At 59.0% G+C, this 18622-nt stretch overlaps 2 protein-coding genes across 4 annotated transcripts in view; one reads left to right on the forward strand and one right to left on the reverse strand.

The window, feature by feature from the left end:
- Nucleotides 1-1118: 1118 nt before the first annotated feature.
- SNORC (secondary ossification center associated regulator of chondrocyte maturation) lies at nt 1119-10499 on the forward strand. Of its 2 annotated transcripts, XM_023188558.1 has the most exons (4): nt 1119-1918; nt 2057-2184; nt 7739-7921; nt 8028-10499. In XM_023188558.1, the coding sequence occupies exons 2-4, from the start codon at nt 2112-2114 to the stop codon at nt 8135-8137; spliced, it is 366 nt and encodes a 121-aa protein (XP_023044326.1). In that variant the 5' UTR covers nt 1119-1918; nt 2057-2111; the 3' UTR covers nt 8138-10499. The 2 variants fall into 2 exon arrangements, with proteins under 2 accessions (XP_023044326.1, XP_023044327.1); XM_023188559.1 differs by lacking the exon at nt 1119-1918 and having other exon boundaries at nt 2044-2184.
- The window catches only part of NGEF (neuronal guanine nucleotide exchange factor), a 104073-nt gene continuing 95945 nt past the window's right edge, over nt 10495-18622 (reverse strand). The window contains exons 9-14 of one of the 2 annotated variants that reach the window (XM_026447348.1): nt 17383-17472; nt 16048-16211; nt 15216-15371; nt 13930-14009; nt 12877-12981; nt 10495-11466 (exon numbers count right to left, since the gene is read on the reverse strand). In XM_026447348.1, coding sequence (XP_026303133.1) covers nt 11276-11466; nt 12877-12981; nt 13930-14009; nt 15216-15371; nt 16048-16211; nt 17383-17472 — 786 coding nt within the window. In that variant the 3' untranslated portion in view covers nt 10495-11275. The remainder of the gene's footprint in view (nt 11467-12876; nt 12982-13929; nt 14010-15215; nt 15372-16047; nt 16212-17382; nt 17473-18622) is intronic. The other variant, XM_023188557.2, reaches the window with a different exon arrangement.

Below are 18622 nucleotides of genomic sequence, written 5' to 3' on the forward strand. Positions count from 1 at the left end.
TTGGAGAACTGCTTAGCAGTATCTAGAGCATCTAAGCATGTACTTACCCTTGACCTAGCTATTCATCTTTAGTTATACAACTGAGGGAAATTAGCACCTCCATCAACAAAAAGACTTGAACAAGCCTATTCATTAGAGCTTCATTCATAAAAGCCCAAACCTAGAAACGACTCAGATGGAGATGGAGAAATAAATGAAATGGGTAAGAGAATGGGTAAACTGGCATATTCATATAGTTGAATACTATTCAGCAGGAAAAATGAATGAGCTACTGCTACACGCAACAACATGGATGAAGCTCATAGACAATGTTGAATTAAAACAGCCGGACACAAGAGTTCGTATGAGTCCATTTTTTGAAGTTCCAAGAGTAGACAAATGAAGCTGTGGAGGTAGAAAACAGAAGAGAACATTGTGGGTATGACTGGGGTGGGCACAGGGAGCCCTGCTGCTGTGCTGGGAAGGGCCTCTATTGAGTTGGGTGGTGCTAAACCTCATCAATCGGTAAACATAAGATTTGTTCAGGCCGGGCGCGGTGGCACATGCCTGTAATCCCAGCACTTGGGGAGGCCGAGGCGGGTGGATCACCTGAGGATGGGAGTTTGAGACCAGCCTGACCAATATGGAAAAGCACCATCTCTACTAAAAATATAAAATTAGCTGGGTGTGGTGGTGGGCGCCTGTAATCTCAGCTACTCAGGAGGCTGAGGCAGGAGAATTGCTTGAACCCGGGAGGCAGAGGTTGCCGTGAGCTGAGATCGTGCCATTGCTCTCCAGCCTGGGCAACAAGAGCGAAACTCTGTCTCAAAAAAAAAATTTTGTGTGCTTCACAGAATATGTGTTGCTCCTCAAAAAATTAACAAAAAAGTACAATGTAATTTCATATAAATATGCACACTAAAAAGAAATTAAAAGTGAAGTGATGGTGGGATCAAGGGGTTGACTTAGCAAGCTGAGGCTGGAATGGAAGGGGTGGCCACATAATGACCACAGGGACTGCCTTCTGGGAGAGGGAGAGGGGAACGTGCAAAGGCCCTGAGGCAGGATCGGGGGGTTTGTTGGGGGAGCCTAGTCACGGCCAGTGGACTGAAACATAAAACTCGTGGGTGGGGAGCTGAGCAGGGCTGAGGCAAGCCTTTAGCGCAGTGGGAAACCATCAAGGTGTGAAGTAGGGGGTGCTGGCAGAACTCTGAGGGCTGGGACGTGGGAAGTGAGGGAAAGAGAGACCTCTGATGACTTCATTGTGTGGCTAGAACATCTGGGAGCAGGGAGACTGGGATTCCATTGACTGAGTGAGGGAAGGGGGCAGTGGAGTCAAGGTTTGCTTTGGACACTGTAAGTTGTAGCCGCTCGTCAGATACCCTGTGGAGCTGTTGAGGAGCAGTGGGCAGTGAGTGGGCAGTGGGTTCTGAGCCAGGCCCAGCCTGGAAATGGATGTCGTAAGTGCACAGGGGTCTAGGGGAGCAGAGAGCAAAAGAGGAGACAGGAGCGTTTTAGGAAAGACTAGAGCTGCCTGAGGGTTTGGATCAAAACTGCTTTAAAAGTCCTTCTTCAACAAGCACTGAGCACCTACTCCAGGCCAGGCATGGAGAACCCAGAGGTGAACGAGTCCATCCATCCTGCACTCAGTGCTGCCTGCTTCAGGCCAAATGTCCCCAAGCCCAGGCCACAGGCACTAACGTGCAGATTCCCTGGCCTACCCAAGCCCCACTGAAACACTGTGGCCAGAGGCAGTTGCATGTTTCAGGTTCCCTGGGTGATTCTTTTGCACAAGAAAGCTTGAAAACCTTTCACTTTCAGTGGTCCCGGAGTAAGTGTGGGAGGCGCGTGTGTGCTGGGGGATGGAGAGTGAGAGAGCACAGGCAGTTTCCTCTTTCCCGCTCCAAGAGTGGGGCTGCTCCCAGGTTCAGGAAAGCAGGTCTGTTCTGTGAGCTCTTGCTGTGGGGGGGGGGGGGGGGGGGGGGGGGGGGGCGGGCACGGTGTCCCAGGAGGACAGAGTTTGCATTGATGAAAACCCTTCCCAGCCCTTCGATGCCTCTTTCTCACTGCCCTGAAGGTAACCAGCGCAGTCCTCCCTGCGTCCCGCTCCCCCGCGCTCACTCCCGGCCAGGATGGCATCCTGTGTGGCCCTGCGCATGGCGCTGCTGCTGGTCTCCGGGGTTCTGGTCCCTGCGGTGCTCACAGGTAAGGGGTGAAGGCCCTTGTCTCTGCCACCACTAGCCTCCCAGGGCCAATAACTACCTTGGGGCCAGATTCTTCAACGTTCACTGGGGAGGAAGCCCCTCACAGGAGATGGGGCGACTATTTGGGGTGATGCTGTGAAGAGCTCTTGTGAGGCCGGCTGGCAGCAGCTGTGTGGGATGCATGTCTCAGGAAATGGTTAGCAGGGATGATGGCCTCTGAAGAAGGAGGACGACTTGGGGGGCAGGCCCAGGGATGTTCTGCTGTTGGGGGGACATGCGAATTGCTCTAGCACTTTAAAATCTGAAGTCTCCCAGGTCTGGGAGGCAGCCGGGGGTACCAGGCACATGACAAGTGGCTGAGGGGCCAGAGGAGTGCAGAGCCTTGCTGATTACTTTCAAAAGCTTCCCTGCTGGTTTCTGCGATGTCCTTAGAGAATGAGGACCCAGGTACTGTCCCCATCTTGGGAAAGGCTCCAGAGAGAGAGAGAGAATACAAGGCCCAAGATCCCTCTACAAAACGGTGTGGACCTCTGGACTGAGATCAAAGTGGCCAAGTCTGGGGTCCCACGAAAGGGAGGCCTCCGGCAGGCTCCCAAGGGCCCTGTAGGGAGGGTAAGACTGGCCCAGGCTGGCTTCAGAGCCTGAGAGACAAAGGACACTGACGGGTTGCAGGTGGTCTTTGCTCCTGTTAGCCAGGAGTTGGATCAAAGGGCAGCCGGCTTCTGTGTCACAGTAGCGGGTTTCAGGGACCCTGCAGCCTGGGCCTTCTGGAGGGTGCCCGTGGATCTGTGAGAAAGGTGGACTGTAGTCGTGAGAGCATGGCCTGGGGAAGCCCCCTCGGCCACACCCTGGGAGGTCTGGGTGACAGCGAGGAGCCCCGGGGATTATTGGCTTCTCTCTGGACCCCCAGGAAGAAGCTCGAGGCCAGGGTGTGCTCAGTCTTGGCTGGGCGGTTTCTTAACCTCTCTGTGCCTTCTCATCTGTAGGATGGTGACACCACCACGCTTTGCCTCACTTGCAGGGGCTGTGAGGCCTCGTGAGTTCAGATGTGCAGAGCTTTTGGGATGGGCCTCACATCCAGTTAGTGCTCAGTGAACATCAGGGGAATGTGGATTCCGTGGTCTGAGCCCCTCCCTGGCACCAGGTGGTCTCAGCAGAACTCTACGTCCTCCCGCAGGCTGGGAGGGTGCCAGCCTGCCTTGTGGTGGAAGAGGCGCCAGCCTAAGCCAGCCATGCGGTGTCTCCAGGAGTTGGGGGAAGGGACCTAAAGGGGAAGGTGGCATCTTCTACGGCTTGGATCCTGGGGCTGTGATCTTTGCAGCCCCCTCACCGGGATGAAGCTGCTTCTCCAGCCTGGTGGTCCACGTGGGTGGAAGGGGAGGCCCTGGCTCCCGGGTTGCCTGTGGCTCCTGCCCAGATTTCTGCTCCTGTGTGGTTGACCCTCCCGGCTCAGGCTGCCGGCCAGAGTTCCTGGGTCAGACTGTCCTTAATCAATGTGGGTGGATGGGCTTCCTCTGCCACCACAGGATGCCTTGGGGACAGCCAGGACCTCACCTGGCCTCACTGCCCCACTTCCCTCCATGTGTTCTACCAAGAGCAGGCGGTTCCCCGCAGGGGCCAGACCATGCCATCCCAACCCTGGAGTCTCTGGGGTTCTGGCTGTTGTTCTTGCTATTCTGGGGGGAAGAGCGTTTGGGAGGCTCTTAGCACCCCACCCCTGGGCTGGGAGCTCTGGGCAGGTGTGTACACGGCCCTCTGCTCTGTAGGCTGGGGTCCTGTAGCAGACAGGAAGGGAAGGAGCAGCCTTGCGGGCTGAGGCCCAGGCCCCATCTGAGGCACAGGCCCTCCCTGTTGGGAGCCTGTGGCCTCAGCCACTGAGGTGGTAGCAGGCTGGGCTGAGTGGGCAGGAGGCCAGGGCAGGGATGAAAAGGCCCTTCATGGCCTACACAAAGGGTGTCTGTGAGCACAGGCGCCTGGCCTCAGGGCCCTGTGGTCAGAACAAACTTATTTACCAAAAGGCAGGGCGGCTGGGGCCAGTGGGGCTGGGAGAGAGCCCATGGTGCCCAGGCCTGTGGCAGTGCCACCAGTCCCCGCTTTCCTGGGTCAGAGCGCGTAGTCACACCACATAGCTAATTCTGGTCAATGCAGTCTGAGCCTCGGTACCGCCAAGGCAGATGGAACTTTCTTGGGGTCCTCAGTGCCACCACCTCTTTGCCACCCTCACTTTCTGTCACCCTGGCCTATTCACTACCTGGCTGGCATGCCACGAGTTCCTTCCTCCACACCTTTGCTCCTGCCCCATCTCCGCCTTCCCCGGATAGGACTTCTGCTGGGAAACTGATCTGCCCCCAGCTTCCCAGAAGGATGGATTTGGGGGAAGATGGAAATTGCCTTTCAGCTTTGCTTTCCCTTCTTACTGGAGCAAATTCTAGAAACACAGATGAGGATAAGAAGTGCCTTGGCCCCCTCCCCTCCCTGGCCGCAGCACCCCTTTTCCTGGTGGATCAGTGACTGAGTGCAGGCTGTCATTTCGAGCCCATGTGTCTGCCACTTGGGCACCAGACTAGGTTGGCAGGGAGCTGGTGGCCCCTGGGGCCCTGGCTGCTTGGGTACAGATGGGTCCTGGGCCAGCCTGTGAGGGATTCCTGTGGTGGCCAGCGGCTGCAGACCCATAGCAACTGGGCTTGCGTCCAGAGGTGTGCCCCAGGCCAGAGGCAGCAGCTGAAGATTCTGGTGTTCACACAGTTACCTCCTTGTGCAAGATGCTTGACAGCATAGTCTGAACCCCCATCTCAAAAGTCAGGAAGGTGGATTGGGGCATGAAGTCCAGGGTGAGAGCCTGATGGAGCAAGGATAGGCCCCAGCCCTCCTGATTAGGAAGCTTCATGGCCTGGCTGGGCAGGAGGGGGCTGTGTACAGTGGGAGGAGGCCAGGGCAGGTATGTCTGGTGGTGGGGGCAGCAGAGACAGGCTGGGTCATGGAGGACAGACAGGGACAGGGCCTGAGTGGGGCTCCCCACTGCCCTGCTCAGAGGATACCCTCAAGGGTGGCAGCTTGCCCCTGATGCGCTGGCCCGGGGACTGAGCCCTGCCTTCTCAGGGGCTGGAGGCCTGCCACTCCTTGGCTGATTCCCGCAGATGCCACCCGGGTCAGCTGGGCCTGGTACCCAGCAGCCCTGTCGCGGCCTCCAGATGTCGGGAGGTGTCTGCCTGACAGTCTATCTTGGGTGTGTCATTTGTGCATTTCTTTGGACATGTTCAGGCAGTCAGTGAGCCTAGACACTGGCGCCTGCTAGGTGGTGGGCACACTCAGGCCTTTTACCTGCCCAGCCCCCAGAAGCCTGAGGCAGCACGCCAGGGGCCTGAGGCCTTCCATGGGGGCTGCATGGCTGCAGACCCCTGCCTCTCTGGCTGCGATATGGGAGGCCTGGCTAGGTCACTTCCCCTCCTCTCAGGGTGGTCTTCAAGGTTGGTGGGAGGCTGGACAGACATCAGTGCTGCAGTCCAGCCTTGGGCCCCTCGGGAGGGAAGCCTCCCCCTAGCTGGGGGCCAGTGGGCCTTCCACCCCTGGGGCCTCCTGCCAGAGATCTTTTCTGGAAAGGGGTTCTCCCTTGGGCCAGCCCTGGGGAATGTGGCAGGTCAGTTGAAAGGTCAGCAAGCTGAGTCTCGGAGCTGAGCCTTGCAACTGACCTCTCCAGGCTTGAGAGCGGCTCGGAAGCCAGGGACCTGCTAACATTTTATTGTGGAAAGATGTGCACTTTACAATCCAATGAACTCCAGGAGTCCATCCACCTAGTCTTGCCAACTGCCAACATTTTGCTACATTGCTGACTCCTCTTTCTATCTGAATGCTGAATCATTTGAGAGTAGGTTGCAGAAGTCATGTTCCTTTGCCCCTAAATTCTTCCTAAGAACAAGGACATTCTCGTACACACCAGAGTCAGCTATCAAAACCAGGAAATGAGCACTGAGGCAGTCCTCAGCCACTGTTCAAACTTCACCAACGGACCCCAGCGTCTCCAATCACAGGCCTTTCCCTCCCCATCCAGGAACATTGAGTTGTCTCCTCAGTCTCTGATCTGGAACCTTTCAGTCTTTCTTTGTTTTTCCTGACTTTGACATTTGGGAAGGCCCATTTACTTTAAGACTGACCCTGAGTCTGGATTGGCTGATGTTTCTGCGTGGCTTGCCCTAGATGGACACAACTGGCCAGAAAACCCTGGAAGGACCTCTGTGTCCTCTCGAGCATCCCCCTCTCTGGGTGCTGGTGAGCCTAACAGGAGGGCAAGTGTCTGGCTTCAGTCTTGCCCCAGCGCTCAGGGATGGAACCGGCAGGGACAAAAGGTGCCCTAGGGTCACAGGCTGGCCGGCAGGGTCTGTTCACAGAACGGTAACCTCCCTACACTGTTTCTGGGCAGCACAACCACTCCTGCAACTGTCCAAGGGCTTCAGCCCACCTGTGCTCACCATCGCGGCACCTTATCCCCAAGCCTTGGCTTTCTTGTCTCTGAAATGGGGATAAAAGCAGTTCCACAGAGTAGCTGGAGTCAAAGAGATGAGGTTTCAGGACATCCCCAAGCTCATCCAAGGGACCTGTTTGAGGGTCGAGTGTCCCTGGATCAGTCTCTATCCCAGTTGAGATTAGGGCATGGGGCCGGCTGCAGTGGCTCACACCTGTAATCACAGCACTTTGGGAGGCCGAAGCAGGCGGATCACCTGAGGTCAGGAGTTCGAAATCAGCCTGGCCAACATGGCAAAACCCTGTCTCAACTAAAAATACAAAAATTAGCTGGGCATAGTGGCAGGTGCCTGTAGTCCCAGATACTCTGCAGGCTGAGGCAGGAGAATCGCTTGAACCTGGGAGGCAGAGGCTGCAGTGAGCCGAGAACGTACCACTTCACTCCAGCCTGGGCGACACAGCAAGACTGTTTCAAAGAAAAAAAAAATAGAGAGAGAGAGAGAGAGAGAGAGAATCGGACATGGGCAGGCCCTGCTCTGCCAACACTGTGATGTCAGATGGTCCGGCGGGGCTGGAGAGGCCAAGAGCTGGCCTACCATCCCCATCTTGAGCTTTCCAGCGTTTCTGGGGTCTCCTATCTGGTTGTGGGGGATGGATGGCCCAAGGTTGGGGTGATGGGTGGGAGAGGACAACTGGGGTGGGCTGACTGGTGAGGGTACAGGGCGGGGGTTATCACGTAGGCGTCTCAGCCTGTGCTTTCTGCAGGACTGAGAATGTCTCCTTCCTGCTCTCTGGTCCCTGGGTACCCCAAATCTTGCCAACTCCCAACCCTATGAGCAGAGAAGGGCTTTCATAGGTGAGATCCCCTTACACTGACCAGACACTCCTGCCCACCCACCGGCCTTGCCCTACAGGAGGCAGCAATGCACTGGCTTCAGCTTCCCAGCCTGGGAAATGTCAGGGCTAGTGCAGCGCTGAGCCCAGACCCCTCACACAGCGCCACCTGCAACTTGCAACTTGCTTAACCTAGAGGTAGGGGGTGACGTCCCTGTCGGCCCTGTCACCTGGGGCCCCAGCGCCTCTCGTTGGCTTTGCAGATGATGTTCCACAGGAGCCCGTGCCCACGCTGTGGAACGAGCCCGCCGAGCTGCCGTCGGGAGAAGGCCCCGTGGAGAGCACCAGCCCCGGCCGGGAGCCCGTAGACACCGGTCCCCCAGCTCCCACCGTCGCGCCAGGACCCGAGGACAGCACCGCGCAGGAGCGGCTGGACCAGGGCGGCGGTACGAGCGGGGCGGGGGAGGGAGAAATGAGGAGGGGCGGGAGGCGCAGGGAGGAGGGCCGGCCGGGCCGGGGCTGGCAGGTGACGTGGTCCTCCGTCCTCCGCAGGGTCGCTGGGGCCCGGCGCCATCGCGGCCATCGTGATCGCCGCCCTCCTGGCCACCTGCGTGGTGCTGGCGCTCGTGGTCGTCGCGCTGAGAAAGTTTTCCGCCTCCTGAAGCGAATAAAGGGGCCGCGCCCGGCCGCGGCGCGACTCGGCTGCACTCCTCGCGCGCCCGTATGTCTGCGCGTGCGTGTCCGCGCGTGCAGGTGTGCCAGAGAGTGAACGCGCGCAGGCGAGGGCTCAGGACGGGGGTGGGCGCGGGGGCGAGGGTGGGTGCTGTGCACGCGCGTCGGGCCGGAGTCGCGCCCGAATTCCCCGCAGGGGCGCCGGGGCGTGCGTGAGCACACAGCAAGTCCCAGCCCGCGCGCGTGTGGCGTGCACGTGAGCGCGCGCGGGGCCGCGCGGCCCGGCGTCCGCGTGCACCACGGCTGGAGTGCCGCGGGAGCGCGCCGCATTTCGTGCGCGGTGCGCGTGCGCCGGGGCCGCCAGGGCATCGCAGCCGGCGTGCGGCCAGCGGTCTTAGCCCGGCCTGGGGCACCGTCACTGCCGGGGCCACGGGTGGCCCCTTCTCCCAGCGCCGACTCCTCTGCCTGGGCCCGGGCCGAGGCGCTCGCCGCGCTCCCTAGGGCCTGCCCTCCATCCCGCTCCGCTGGGGTTCAGAGCGTTCCGTGAGGAGGGAAGCGCGAGGGCAGGAGAGGCCGACGGAGACCCCGGGGCCCGCGGCTCCCTGAGGCCGGGCTTGGGGAGGGTGGGGGCCGTCGGCGCTCCCAGCCAGAGGCCGCGTTATTTTGGGGGACGTCTTGTGACTCTGAGTCCCGCAGCCAGGGCCCCATCCGCGGGCTCAGACCCGCAGCCCCAGGCCCCCAGGTAACCCCTCTGCCTAGGGAGCCTCAGGAGCAGGATGAGTCGAGGGTGGATGCTGGATGCTGCCCGCCCCTGCTTCCTACTCTCAATCCCAGGCCTGGCTGGGCCGAACCGGCAGCCCCCACGCCCACGGTTCGTCTGTTGAGGGAGAGAAAATGGCTTTCCCAGCTCTTCTTACCCCACTTCACTCTCAGAGCGTCGGGGCGGAGTGAGGGTGAGGAGCCTGGTCCACGGTCCCCACCTCGGAAGCATTTAGAGATGTAAACTTCGATCCTTTGATCATTTAACCTGCTCGGCGCAGCGGGGAAGCGGGAACTTGGGGCCTACCCCAGTCCCCAGAGCCTTTGGAGGGAAGGGCTGGACAGTTTGGAGGCCAGCAGACCCCTTGGGGACAGCTTAATGCTTCTGAAGATTCCTGAGTGGCAATGCTGCTGGAGGGCAAGCTGCTCTTTTTCAAAAACTCATTTTCTCTAGCAGCTGTTTTGGCCTCTTTGGTGTCCCTGAGCTCCCCACGGCAGTCTCCTGCCATGAGTTTCTCCTCCTGGACACTGGAGGAGCCCAGGTGGTGCCCGCACACCTCTCACACACTGGGGGATGGGGTCCAAGGCCTCATCCAAGTCTGTTAGCAGCTTCCCACTCGACCAGTCTCCCCAAAACACACTGAGTTAAACGATTCTGCTTATAAAGGAGTGCTATGAAACTGACCTGTTTTCCTAATTGGTTAACTTACTTCATCTCACATAACCTTGAGTAACCAAAGTCTTCATCAGACCGGATGATCCAACTCAACACACTGTTTTCCAGCCTCAAAAGGCACGGGGATAAATGGCCACCCACCTCCTTCCCAACCCTCCCCTCCAGGGACAAGAGATGGCCCCCTCTTTCCCTTTCCTCACTCTGCAGCACTCTCCCACCCACGGGTGCATCACAGCCCCTCACTGGGACCAGGGGGGGGCCTCCCTCTCCAGTGGAACCAGTGTCACACACCTGGCATCCCTGTGATTCTCAGAGGTTCTGAGGTCCCAGGACCAACGAGCACCCTTTTGTGGCCTGTGGGAAGACGCTACAAAGTCCCAGTGGATCTAAACCAGAGGCCTGTTCTGGAGAGCAGGGAAACTGTGTCCTGGCAGAGAGCGTGGTCCTGGGCACACAGGACCCCTGGGCAGGCTGAGGTGGAGCGGGGGCGAGGGGAGGGAGTGGAGCTCTGGGTAGCTGAGGGTGTGAAGGGCCCAGGGCCTGCGTCTGGGCAGTGCAGAAGTCCCAGCCCCACGCCTGTGGTGAGATCCCCGTAGGGCCCCCCACCATGGACACTTCGGGGCCTCTGCGGTCTTCCAAAGCTGTGTCCTCACTTCCACTGCAGCAGAGGGGCGCCCCCAGCTGTCAAACAGCCCCTTTCTGTTTCTGGAGTCCTACAAGTGGAGGCCCAAATCTGCTCCCATGCTCAGACAAGGCCCTGGCTGCTCCTTCCTCCTCGGAAAACCGCCTCCAGCCCTTCCTTTGGGGAGTGCCTCCTCCACCGGCCTTGAAGGGGTGCTCCTCTCTCACTGCCTGGAACCAAACACCCCCTTCCTTTGTGTACCAGGGCAATAAAGAGTAGACCTTCATCTCTTTTATTTTATATATGATGCTTCTTTTAATGCAGCCAAAAGTGATATTTGCTTTTCTCAGAACCATAATCGATACAAGATGCAGTGACCAATTCATTCCTTAAAACACCTGGGCTCCTTAAGGGGCTAGAAGACACAAGTTACCTCCAGCCCATCAGGGAGCCAGAGGTGGGAGGGGTCCCCAGCCAAGCTCTGGCAGGCCTGCTGTGGAGCAGGGCCTGACCGTGCAGCCAGAGGCTGGCAGAGGCCCGGGGAAGGGTGAACAGAGGCAGCTGGGCTCTCAGTCCTGGGAACCGGAGACCAAGGGCTGTTCATCAAGCTCTGTCAGGCAAGGGCGGCCCCATCTGTGCCTGGTGGATTCTAACTGCTTCCAAGGTAGAGGAGGACGCGTGCAGGAAATCATGTCAATTGTCACCTTCTGCCTGCCTCCCACAGGGACACTCTGGGTTGGGAGCCTCTTCCAGTCCCAGGGGGCCAGGGGCGTGGGGGGCCCTGGAGCGTGCCCACCCCCTTCCACCCCCTCGGAGGCACGAGGGAGATGGTGTAATACTGCGGAAACCTTCTTGTTTACAAATGCCTCAGGAGAGGCTTGGGCACCCTTTATCCAGTTTGCGAGCAAGGGGCCAAGACACACGAGCACGCACTGTGTGGGCAGAGATGAGGGCCGGGCACCCCAAGCCAGATCCTGCCACCTGGGGAGGCGCTGGCCTGTGCTTCCCAGAGCCCCCAGCTTCTGTCAGGGTCTCCCGCAGGCCCTGCTTGCGCCAGCCCCCGGGGTGGGGTCATTGCCGGTTCCGGCTGCCCAGCTTCCTGCGGTCCTTGTTCTGGCTGCGCTGAGGGTCATCCATCTTGTGGACACGGAAACATTCCTTGAGGTTCTGGGACCGGATCTTGGGATTCAAGATCTCCTCAGTCATGGAGCTGGGGAACCAGCCTCTCTCCTGGTCGTGCAGACGCTCGCCAAAGATCCACCCTGTGCAGGGAGGGGAGGGAGGGAAAGTCAGGTGCTCCTGCAGGGCGCAGGCTGCACAGAGGCTCCCTCCCAGCCAGGGCCCCCACCTGTGTGCAGGACACTAGGGATCCAGCTGGCCTTTCCCAAAACGCAGCGGTTCTGCACACCTCTGCTGAGATGCTCAGACCCGATTCACCCCCATAAGCTGGGAGGTGCGTGGGCATCCGCACAGAACAAGACCTGCTCCGTGCCACGCAGTTCCATGTTGACTTTGGAACCCGCTCTGGGACCCTCGGCAATTCTGTGCTGCCCTACACGAGCCCAGGAGACCCCAAGGGCCACTCCAAAGAGCTGGAGGCATTCAAGGGGCTGGCGGGGGTGGCAGCTGAGTGCGTGGTTAGCCGGTCTGGACTGTGTCATTAGCCTCTTGTTGAGCAGATCCTCCCAGGCTTGACCTCCTCAGGGCTGGTGTGGTCAGTGGAGAGAGCCCATCGTGAACTGGCAACACCAGTAGTCTCAGCATCACCTGGCTCCTCCCTGCCCTGTTTCTCCACCTCTCCCCTCCCCTGGAGATCACCAGGTCTTTGCTCAGACCTTGTGGCTGATTGGAGCTAAGAGGCCTGGGGCATGTCCTCTGCAGGTCTCATTTGGGAGGGGAGCAGGCTAGTTACATTCCATGGGAAGAGGGCAGGAGAGCCCCTGGGCCTTTGGGAACAGCTCACAAGAGGGACTCCCTGGAGAAGGCCTCCCCTGGAGGTCCCAGCCTGAGGCCTTCCACCAGGACCCGGCAGGAGAGGAGGAAGCGGGGAAGATGCGGTTGTATACTTTGGGGATTTGGATCAGGAACAATTACTGTGGAGACAGGGATGTGATGTGAAAAGGGAAATGGGTTCAATTCTACAGGGGCTGGGAGGAACTTCACTTGGTACTGATGACACCAGCAGGGGTGGCTAGGAGCTGGGGGCGGCTTCTTGGCCCACATGGGGCACCGAGCCTGGTGGTCACAGGCTTACCTGAAGCTGCAAGTACGGATCTGGGTGAGGTCGGGGTCGGGTCTGGGTGAGGTCAGGGTTAGGATGTTCCTGGTTGTCCCCTCACACTGTGATGGAGGCGCTGAGGCCAGGACCAGGGGAAGGGGACACGAAGCCACCCGCTTGGGCTGGGCCCACTGTGAAGGAGGAAAGGTGGGGCCTGCCGGCTCTAGGGGAGGACAGGGAGGCACTGAAAACAATTCCTCCTTCATGCTGAGAAAAGGCCAGTGAAGCCAGGATGGGCGGTGTCCAAGCAGAACGTCTCAGGGAGCAAGAGACACAGCAGGGCACCAGCCCATCAGCCAGTGGTGATGCTTCTCCACCTCCCCCTCATCTCTTGCCGGGCAAGGCTCCCTACGGCGTCCCCTGGGGGCCCCGAGGGGCGGTCCCTGGGCCTCACCATCGTCAGTCTTGTCCAGGATGTTGAGGATGTCGGCGAGCTCCAGCGTCAGCTCGTCTGGCTGCTGAGCCACGTATGGGTGCACGCACTGGACCTGGGGGCAGTCTGAGGGACAAGAGGCACAGGTACGTCCCCACCACTGTGCCACCCACCTGCCTGCTCCCACCAAGCCCGCAGCTGAGCTCTGCCTAGAATAAGAAAACTCCCACAGCAACTGGAGAAGGGCTCATCTGAGGAAGAAGAGGATTTGTTTCCAAAGAAAATGTTATTAACATAGCCAGGAGTTCTGGGAAGAAATACATGCATAAAGGCTGTGAGGGGCCTTAGTTTCAACTTCAGAAGGAACTTTTTGTACCTGGGATATGGCCCTGGGAGTGGTTTGGGGTGGTCAGGACAGGGTTTATGTGATCAGGGTTAGCAGCTTCTCCATAAGGCTGCTGGACTTGTGCTTTTTTCTTTTTGAGACAGAATCGCCCTCTGTCACCAGGCTGGAGTGCAGTGCAATCTCAGCTCACTGCAACCTCCATACCCCAGGTTCAGGCGACTCTCATGCGTCAGCTTCCAGGTAGTGAGGACTACCGGCACGCACCACCACACCTGGCTAATGTTTGTATTTTCAGTAGAGACAGGGTTTTGCTGTGTTGGCCAGGCTTGTCTTGAGCTCCTGACCTCAGGTGATCCACCCGCCTCGGCCTCCCAAAGTTCTGGGATTACAGGCATGAGCCACTGCACCTGGCTTTTTTTCCTATTTAATAAGCTTTTCGGACAACTGGCAAACCTAAAAACAGCAGTGGAGTTTGGTCCAAACTCCTCCTGGTGACTTTGTGGCACCTGTCACCTAAGGCCCATCCAACATTCGCGCAGTGCGGCCAAGCCGCGTTACTGGCCCGTACTAAGCTTCCAGTAGGAAGCAGCCCCTGGAGGCCCGTGCAGGCCTCTGAGACCGCCAGCTCAGGGAGGTCTTCCGTCCAGGCAGGGCACACCGTGCACCTGCAGCATCAGGCAGGGCCAGCCCAAGCACAAATGGCGCCCCCTTACCCACCGGTGACTTACCCAGCAGCCGGGATGTGAACGAAACAAACTTAGTCCTCCTGTTAGGGGCCAGCGAGGTCATCCAACGCTTCATCTCACTCCTGGCGCAGGGAAGAGGACAGTGCCCCAGCTGCAGCTCAGCGGCGACCCCCCCACCATGTGGCACGAGGCTTCCCAGCTAGCCGCCCCTCGGATCTGCGTCCACCATCCTGAGCACCGCTCCAGCCCACCCCAGGGACAGCTTGGGGGATCCACAGAAACGGGCTGGTCCAGGGTCAGACACACACACGAACCCACGGAAAGGCACGGGGGAGCCCCTCAATCCTGTTCCCGTGTGATGCTTTCAAAAGTCAGGCAGTAAGGGTGAGCCCACAAGGTAACAAGTAACGCGTAAGAGCACATTCCGTGGCCACAGCCACACCACCAAAGCCACAGTTTCTCATCCCGACAGGTCCTGCCCTGGTCCATGTCAGCTGCAGCCCCAGGTCTGGGCAGGGGAGGATATCTGGTGAGTTGTGCGTAAGGGGCAGCTGTGGGGCCATGGCGGGAGGAGGGCAGAGCCTCAGCTCAGCAGGCCACAAGGGAGTTCCACTCCACGAGTGCAGTGCAATCTCAGCTCACTGCCACCTCCACAGTTCCAGGCTCAGGGCCTGCAAAGCATCTCTCCCCACATTTAGCTTGCTTGGCCCTCCTGGGGGGCCTAGGGCTGCAGGGCAGGGGTCCCAGCTGCTCAGAGAGGTGAAGAAATGAGCTCAAGGCCACAAGCAAGTGGCAGCAGGGAGGAGGAGGATGGTGGTTCCTCCTCAGCCTGACTGGGGCTCTAAAAGGGCTCATCCAAAAAGAGGGACGTGCCCAGAGTCTGAAGCCCCAAGGGAATGCGCGCGCACACACACACACACACACACACACACAGGTACACACATGCACACATATACGCGCGCACACAGGTACACACGTGCATACATGCGCGTGCACACACAGGTACACACGTGCACACACGTGCGCGCACACACAGGTACACGCACGCGCACACACAGGTACACACGTGCACACACACGACATGTGCACACACGCGTGAACACACAGGTACACACGTGCACACACAGGTACACGCATCCAGGAACCTGCAGGCACCCCCAGAGGCGCCACAGAAAGTACTGGTGCAGGGTCTGGATGGGAAGGATGGGCAGGTTGGCCCCATGCAGAGCGTGTGGTGCCTTGTTCCACCTGGGGACAGGCCTGTAGGATTGAGGCCACACAGAAAGGTGCCACGGGTGGCACTGGGCATGTGGCGGCGAGGCACTCACTGAGAGGATGCCTTTAGCATGTAGGTGGCCTCCCGGTCATCTGCGTTCTCCAGCAGCCGCAGGATGAACACATTGGCCAGCGTCTGGCCCTGGTCCTCCAGCTCCTCCACGCGCAGCAGTCCCCGTGGAGCTGAGTCGAATACCTGGTACTTGTCTCTGGAGATCAGGGAGAAGGGCAGGTGTGTCAGCCCCAAGGAGGCCCATGGGGGTCCCAGGAGAGCCCCACTTGGCAGGCCAGCAAGCCTGGCTGCTCCACGGTGCTGGCTCATCTCCACCTCCTTCCGAAGCTCCCACCTGAACGCCCATCTCCCGCACCCCAAAAGGGCGACCCATCCCAGGTGCGGGCACTGGACAGCACTGTGGTCCTGCCAACCCTGATGACCCTACCATGGCCACCCTGCTGCCGGGCTGGGCCCTTCATGGCCCTAGGAGTAAAACCCCCACTTTACAGGAGGGGAAACTGAGACTTAGGAACGTGAAATAACCTTGGCTAAAGGCCCAAAGCTGGGCCTCAGCAGAACAGACCTTTAAACCTGATCCAAAAGCCCAAGCTCTGTCCCGAACCCCCAACCTCCGGGCCCCAATCAAACCCAGTGCCCAGCATACTCCCCCGCCCGCCAGAGCACCTGGCACCCCGGGCCCCAATCAAACCCAGTGCCCAGCACACTCCCCCGCCCGCCAGAGCACCTGGCACCCTGGGCCCCAATCAAACCCAGTGCCCAGCACACTCCTCTGCCCGTCAGAGCGCCTGGCACCCCGGCCCCAGTCAAACCCAGTGCCCAGCACACTCCCCCGTCCACCAGAGCGCCTAGCGCCCTGGGCCCTGACTCACCCCGGAATCTGCCGGCAGATCACCAGCAGGTCGTTGAACAGGAAGAGGTAAATTTCGTGGAAGAGCTTCTTGGTTCGCAGGGTCCGGGAGGTCTTGGGGCCTGACATCTGCTGCAGCTCACCCTGCTTTAGCAGCCAGCGGGAGTGGGAGATGATGGGTACTGACTGCAGCGGGGAAAGGGCGTCAGGCGGGCTGTGCCCACGGTGTCCCTCTCCAGGACACGCCCCCAGTGCTGCGTCTGTCACATTCCCTGACACCTGCCCAGGGCCCCGACACATGAGGCACAAGTGGGCGGAATGGCTGAGTTCTGGACGGATGCAGAGAAATGGCAGGGCTGTGTGTGTGTGTGTGTGTGAGAGAGAGAAGATGCACCCTGCGGGCATGAGTGTGCTGTGCGTGTGTGTGTGCTGCACATGTGGACTTGTGTCTATGTGTGTGGACTGTGTTCTGTGTACCCCCATGTGAGCTTTCAGTGTATGTGCATGTGTGTGCATGTGCTTGCGTGCATGTACACTGCTGTTTACGTGTGTGCACTGCTGTGTGGATACCGTGTGTGTGCCTGTGAATGTGGCAGCTAGTGTCTGTCATCATTGCCCCCACCAAGCTCTGCCTGTGGGATGCAGAATCAGAGAAGGGGCCGAGTTCACAGTGGAGAGGAAAGAATGGGACCCACGGGGCAAGGAGGCCAGGCCTGCAGCTGAACGGCCACTCGGCAGGTGATGCAACTCAGGGGCAGGCGCCTGGCACCCAGCAGTCAGTCCCATGTGGAGCTCCACGGGATGCCCAGAAGACCGCCTCTGCCTCCTCGAGTGGGGCTCAGCTCCCAAACCAAACCTGGTCTCGGGGACCTGCTGCGGGCACAGTGTGCTGCTGTGGCCGAGTTCCCAGAAAGTCAGGCCCCAGGGGACCTTAGGGGCTCACAAGTGCCTGAAGTTTCCTGTGAAGTGCTAGGGAGGCTGGTCACTTCCAAATCCTCCTGGTTTGAGGATCCTTGGAGTAGCCCCCACCACATCCTCCACATAAACTGACTGCTCAAGGCCACGCAGCTGGCAGGTGAGAGGAGGATCCACACCCCGCATGGCTCTAGGCTGCACACTAGCCCTGCACTCCCGTCTCTCAGGAGACAGGTCTGGGCCATCGTGGTGGTGTTTCATGCCTGGTGGCAGGTGGGGTGGCTTCAGCTGGGGAGGTCAGGGGGCAGAGGGGACCCTAAGTGTGGCCAGTGACCAAGGACCTAAGGAAGGCCAGCCAGGCGTGGTGATCTGTGCCTCTGGGGCAGGGCGGGGCCAGGGGCCCGTGCATGGGTACAGGCTGACACCAATCGCTGCAGTTCACCTTGATCTTGAACTCCATCTTCTTCTGAATGCAGATCATCTGCTCCGTGCGGCTCATCTTCCTCACGCCCTCATTGCATGCCTTCACCACCTGGGACAAGAAGGAGGGCACATCAGGCCACCAGAGCCAGCTGTCCCAGCCCCTTCCTCCTGCTCCGTCAGGCCACAGAGAGGGCTGAGTGACCACTGTGACCAGGCACTGTGCCCACAGCTGAGGCTGGCCGGCCAGTCTCAATCGGGGCTGGAGCTCCTCTTTCTAGCACCCTGTGGGACAATGGCAAGTGGGAAAACCTGTTAGTTTCGGTGCAGAAAGTTGGTGCCTTGTCCTTGCTAGGAAGCAAACTCCAGAAAGGACATGCGTGAGGCATCCCTCCTCCTCCGCAGGCTGGACGGCCCGGCAGAGCTCTGGGCTGTTCTCCCCACACCCTCCTGGGAGGCAACCCAGGCACCAAGGGGCCTAACAATCCCACACTTTCTGGGACTCCTGAGGACTCGTACTGAAGAAAGAAAATTCCGCACTGATGCATGGGGCCTGGCACAGGGCCAGGCTCGCCGCAGGCTCCCAGTCAGGCACATAAATGAGCACCATGCCCAGAGAAGTGTGTGCAAGGGGCTCCCTGCTGTGTTGTCTAGAATGAGAAAGACGATTGTCAGCCTCAAGAGTCATCAACAGATTTGATTAAAATGATTATGATCTATGCATATACGCAAGGACAGAAATCCAGGAAGAGGCAGGGACTCCCCGTGAATGCGGGGGACTCCACATGCTCCACTCGAATGTGGGGCACAGCTGTTTCTAAACCACAAGCCCTTTTGGTAAAGAATACAGTGGTGTGTGTGTGCTGTGTGTGCCATGCGTGCCACGGTGCATGTGTGTGCTGTGTATACACAGTGTGTGCTGTGCATATGTGCAGTGTCATGTGTGTGTGCTGTGTATGCATGTGCAGTGTGTACTGTGTGTGATATGTGTGTGCCATGTGTGTGCATGTGTCCTGTGTGTATGCAGTGTGCAGTATTGTGTGTGTGTGCTATGCATATGTGCAGTGTGTGCACTGTGTGTATGCATGTGCAATGTGTACTGTGTGTGATATGTACGTGCCATGCATGTGTGTGCTGCGTGTACTGTGTGATAAGCATGTGCTGTGTGTATGTGCAGTGTGTACTGTGTGATCTATGGGGCCGTGTATGTGTGTGTGCAGTGTGTACTGTGTGTGATATGTATGGCCATGTATGTGCTGTGT

The sequence above is a fragment of the Piliocolobus tephrosceles genome, chromosome 11 (assembly GCF_002776525.5).
Source record: "Piliocolobus tephrosceles isolate RC106 chromosome 11, ASM277652v3, whole genome shotgun sequence".
Taxonomy (NCBI): Eukaryota; Metazoa; Chordata; class Mammalia; order Primates; family Cercopithecidae; genus Piliocolobus; species Piliocolobus tephrosceles.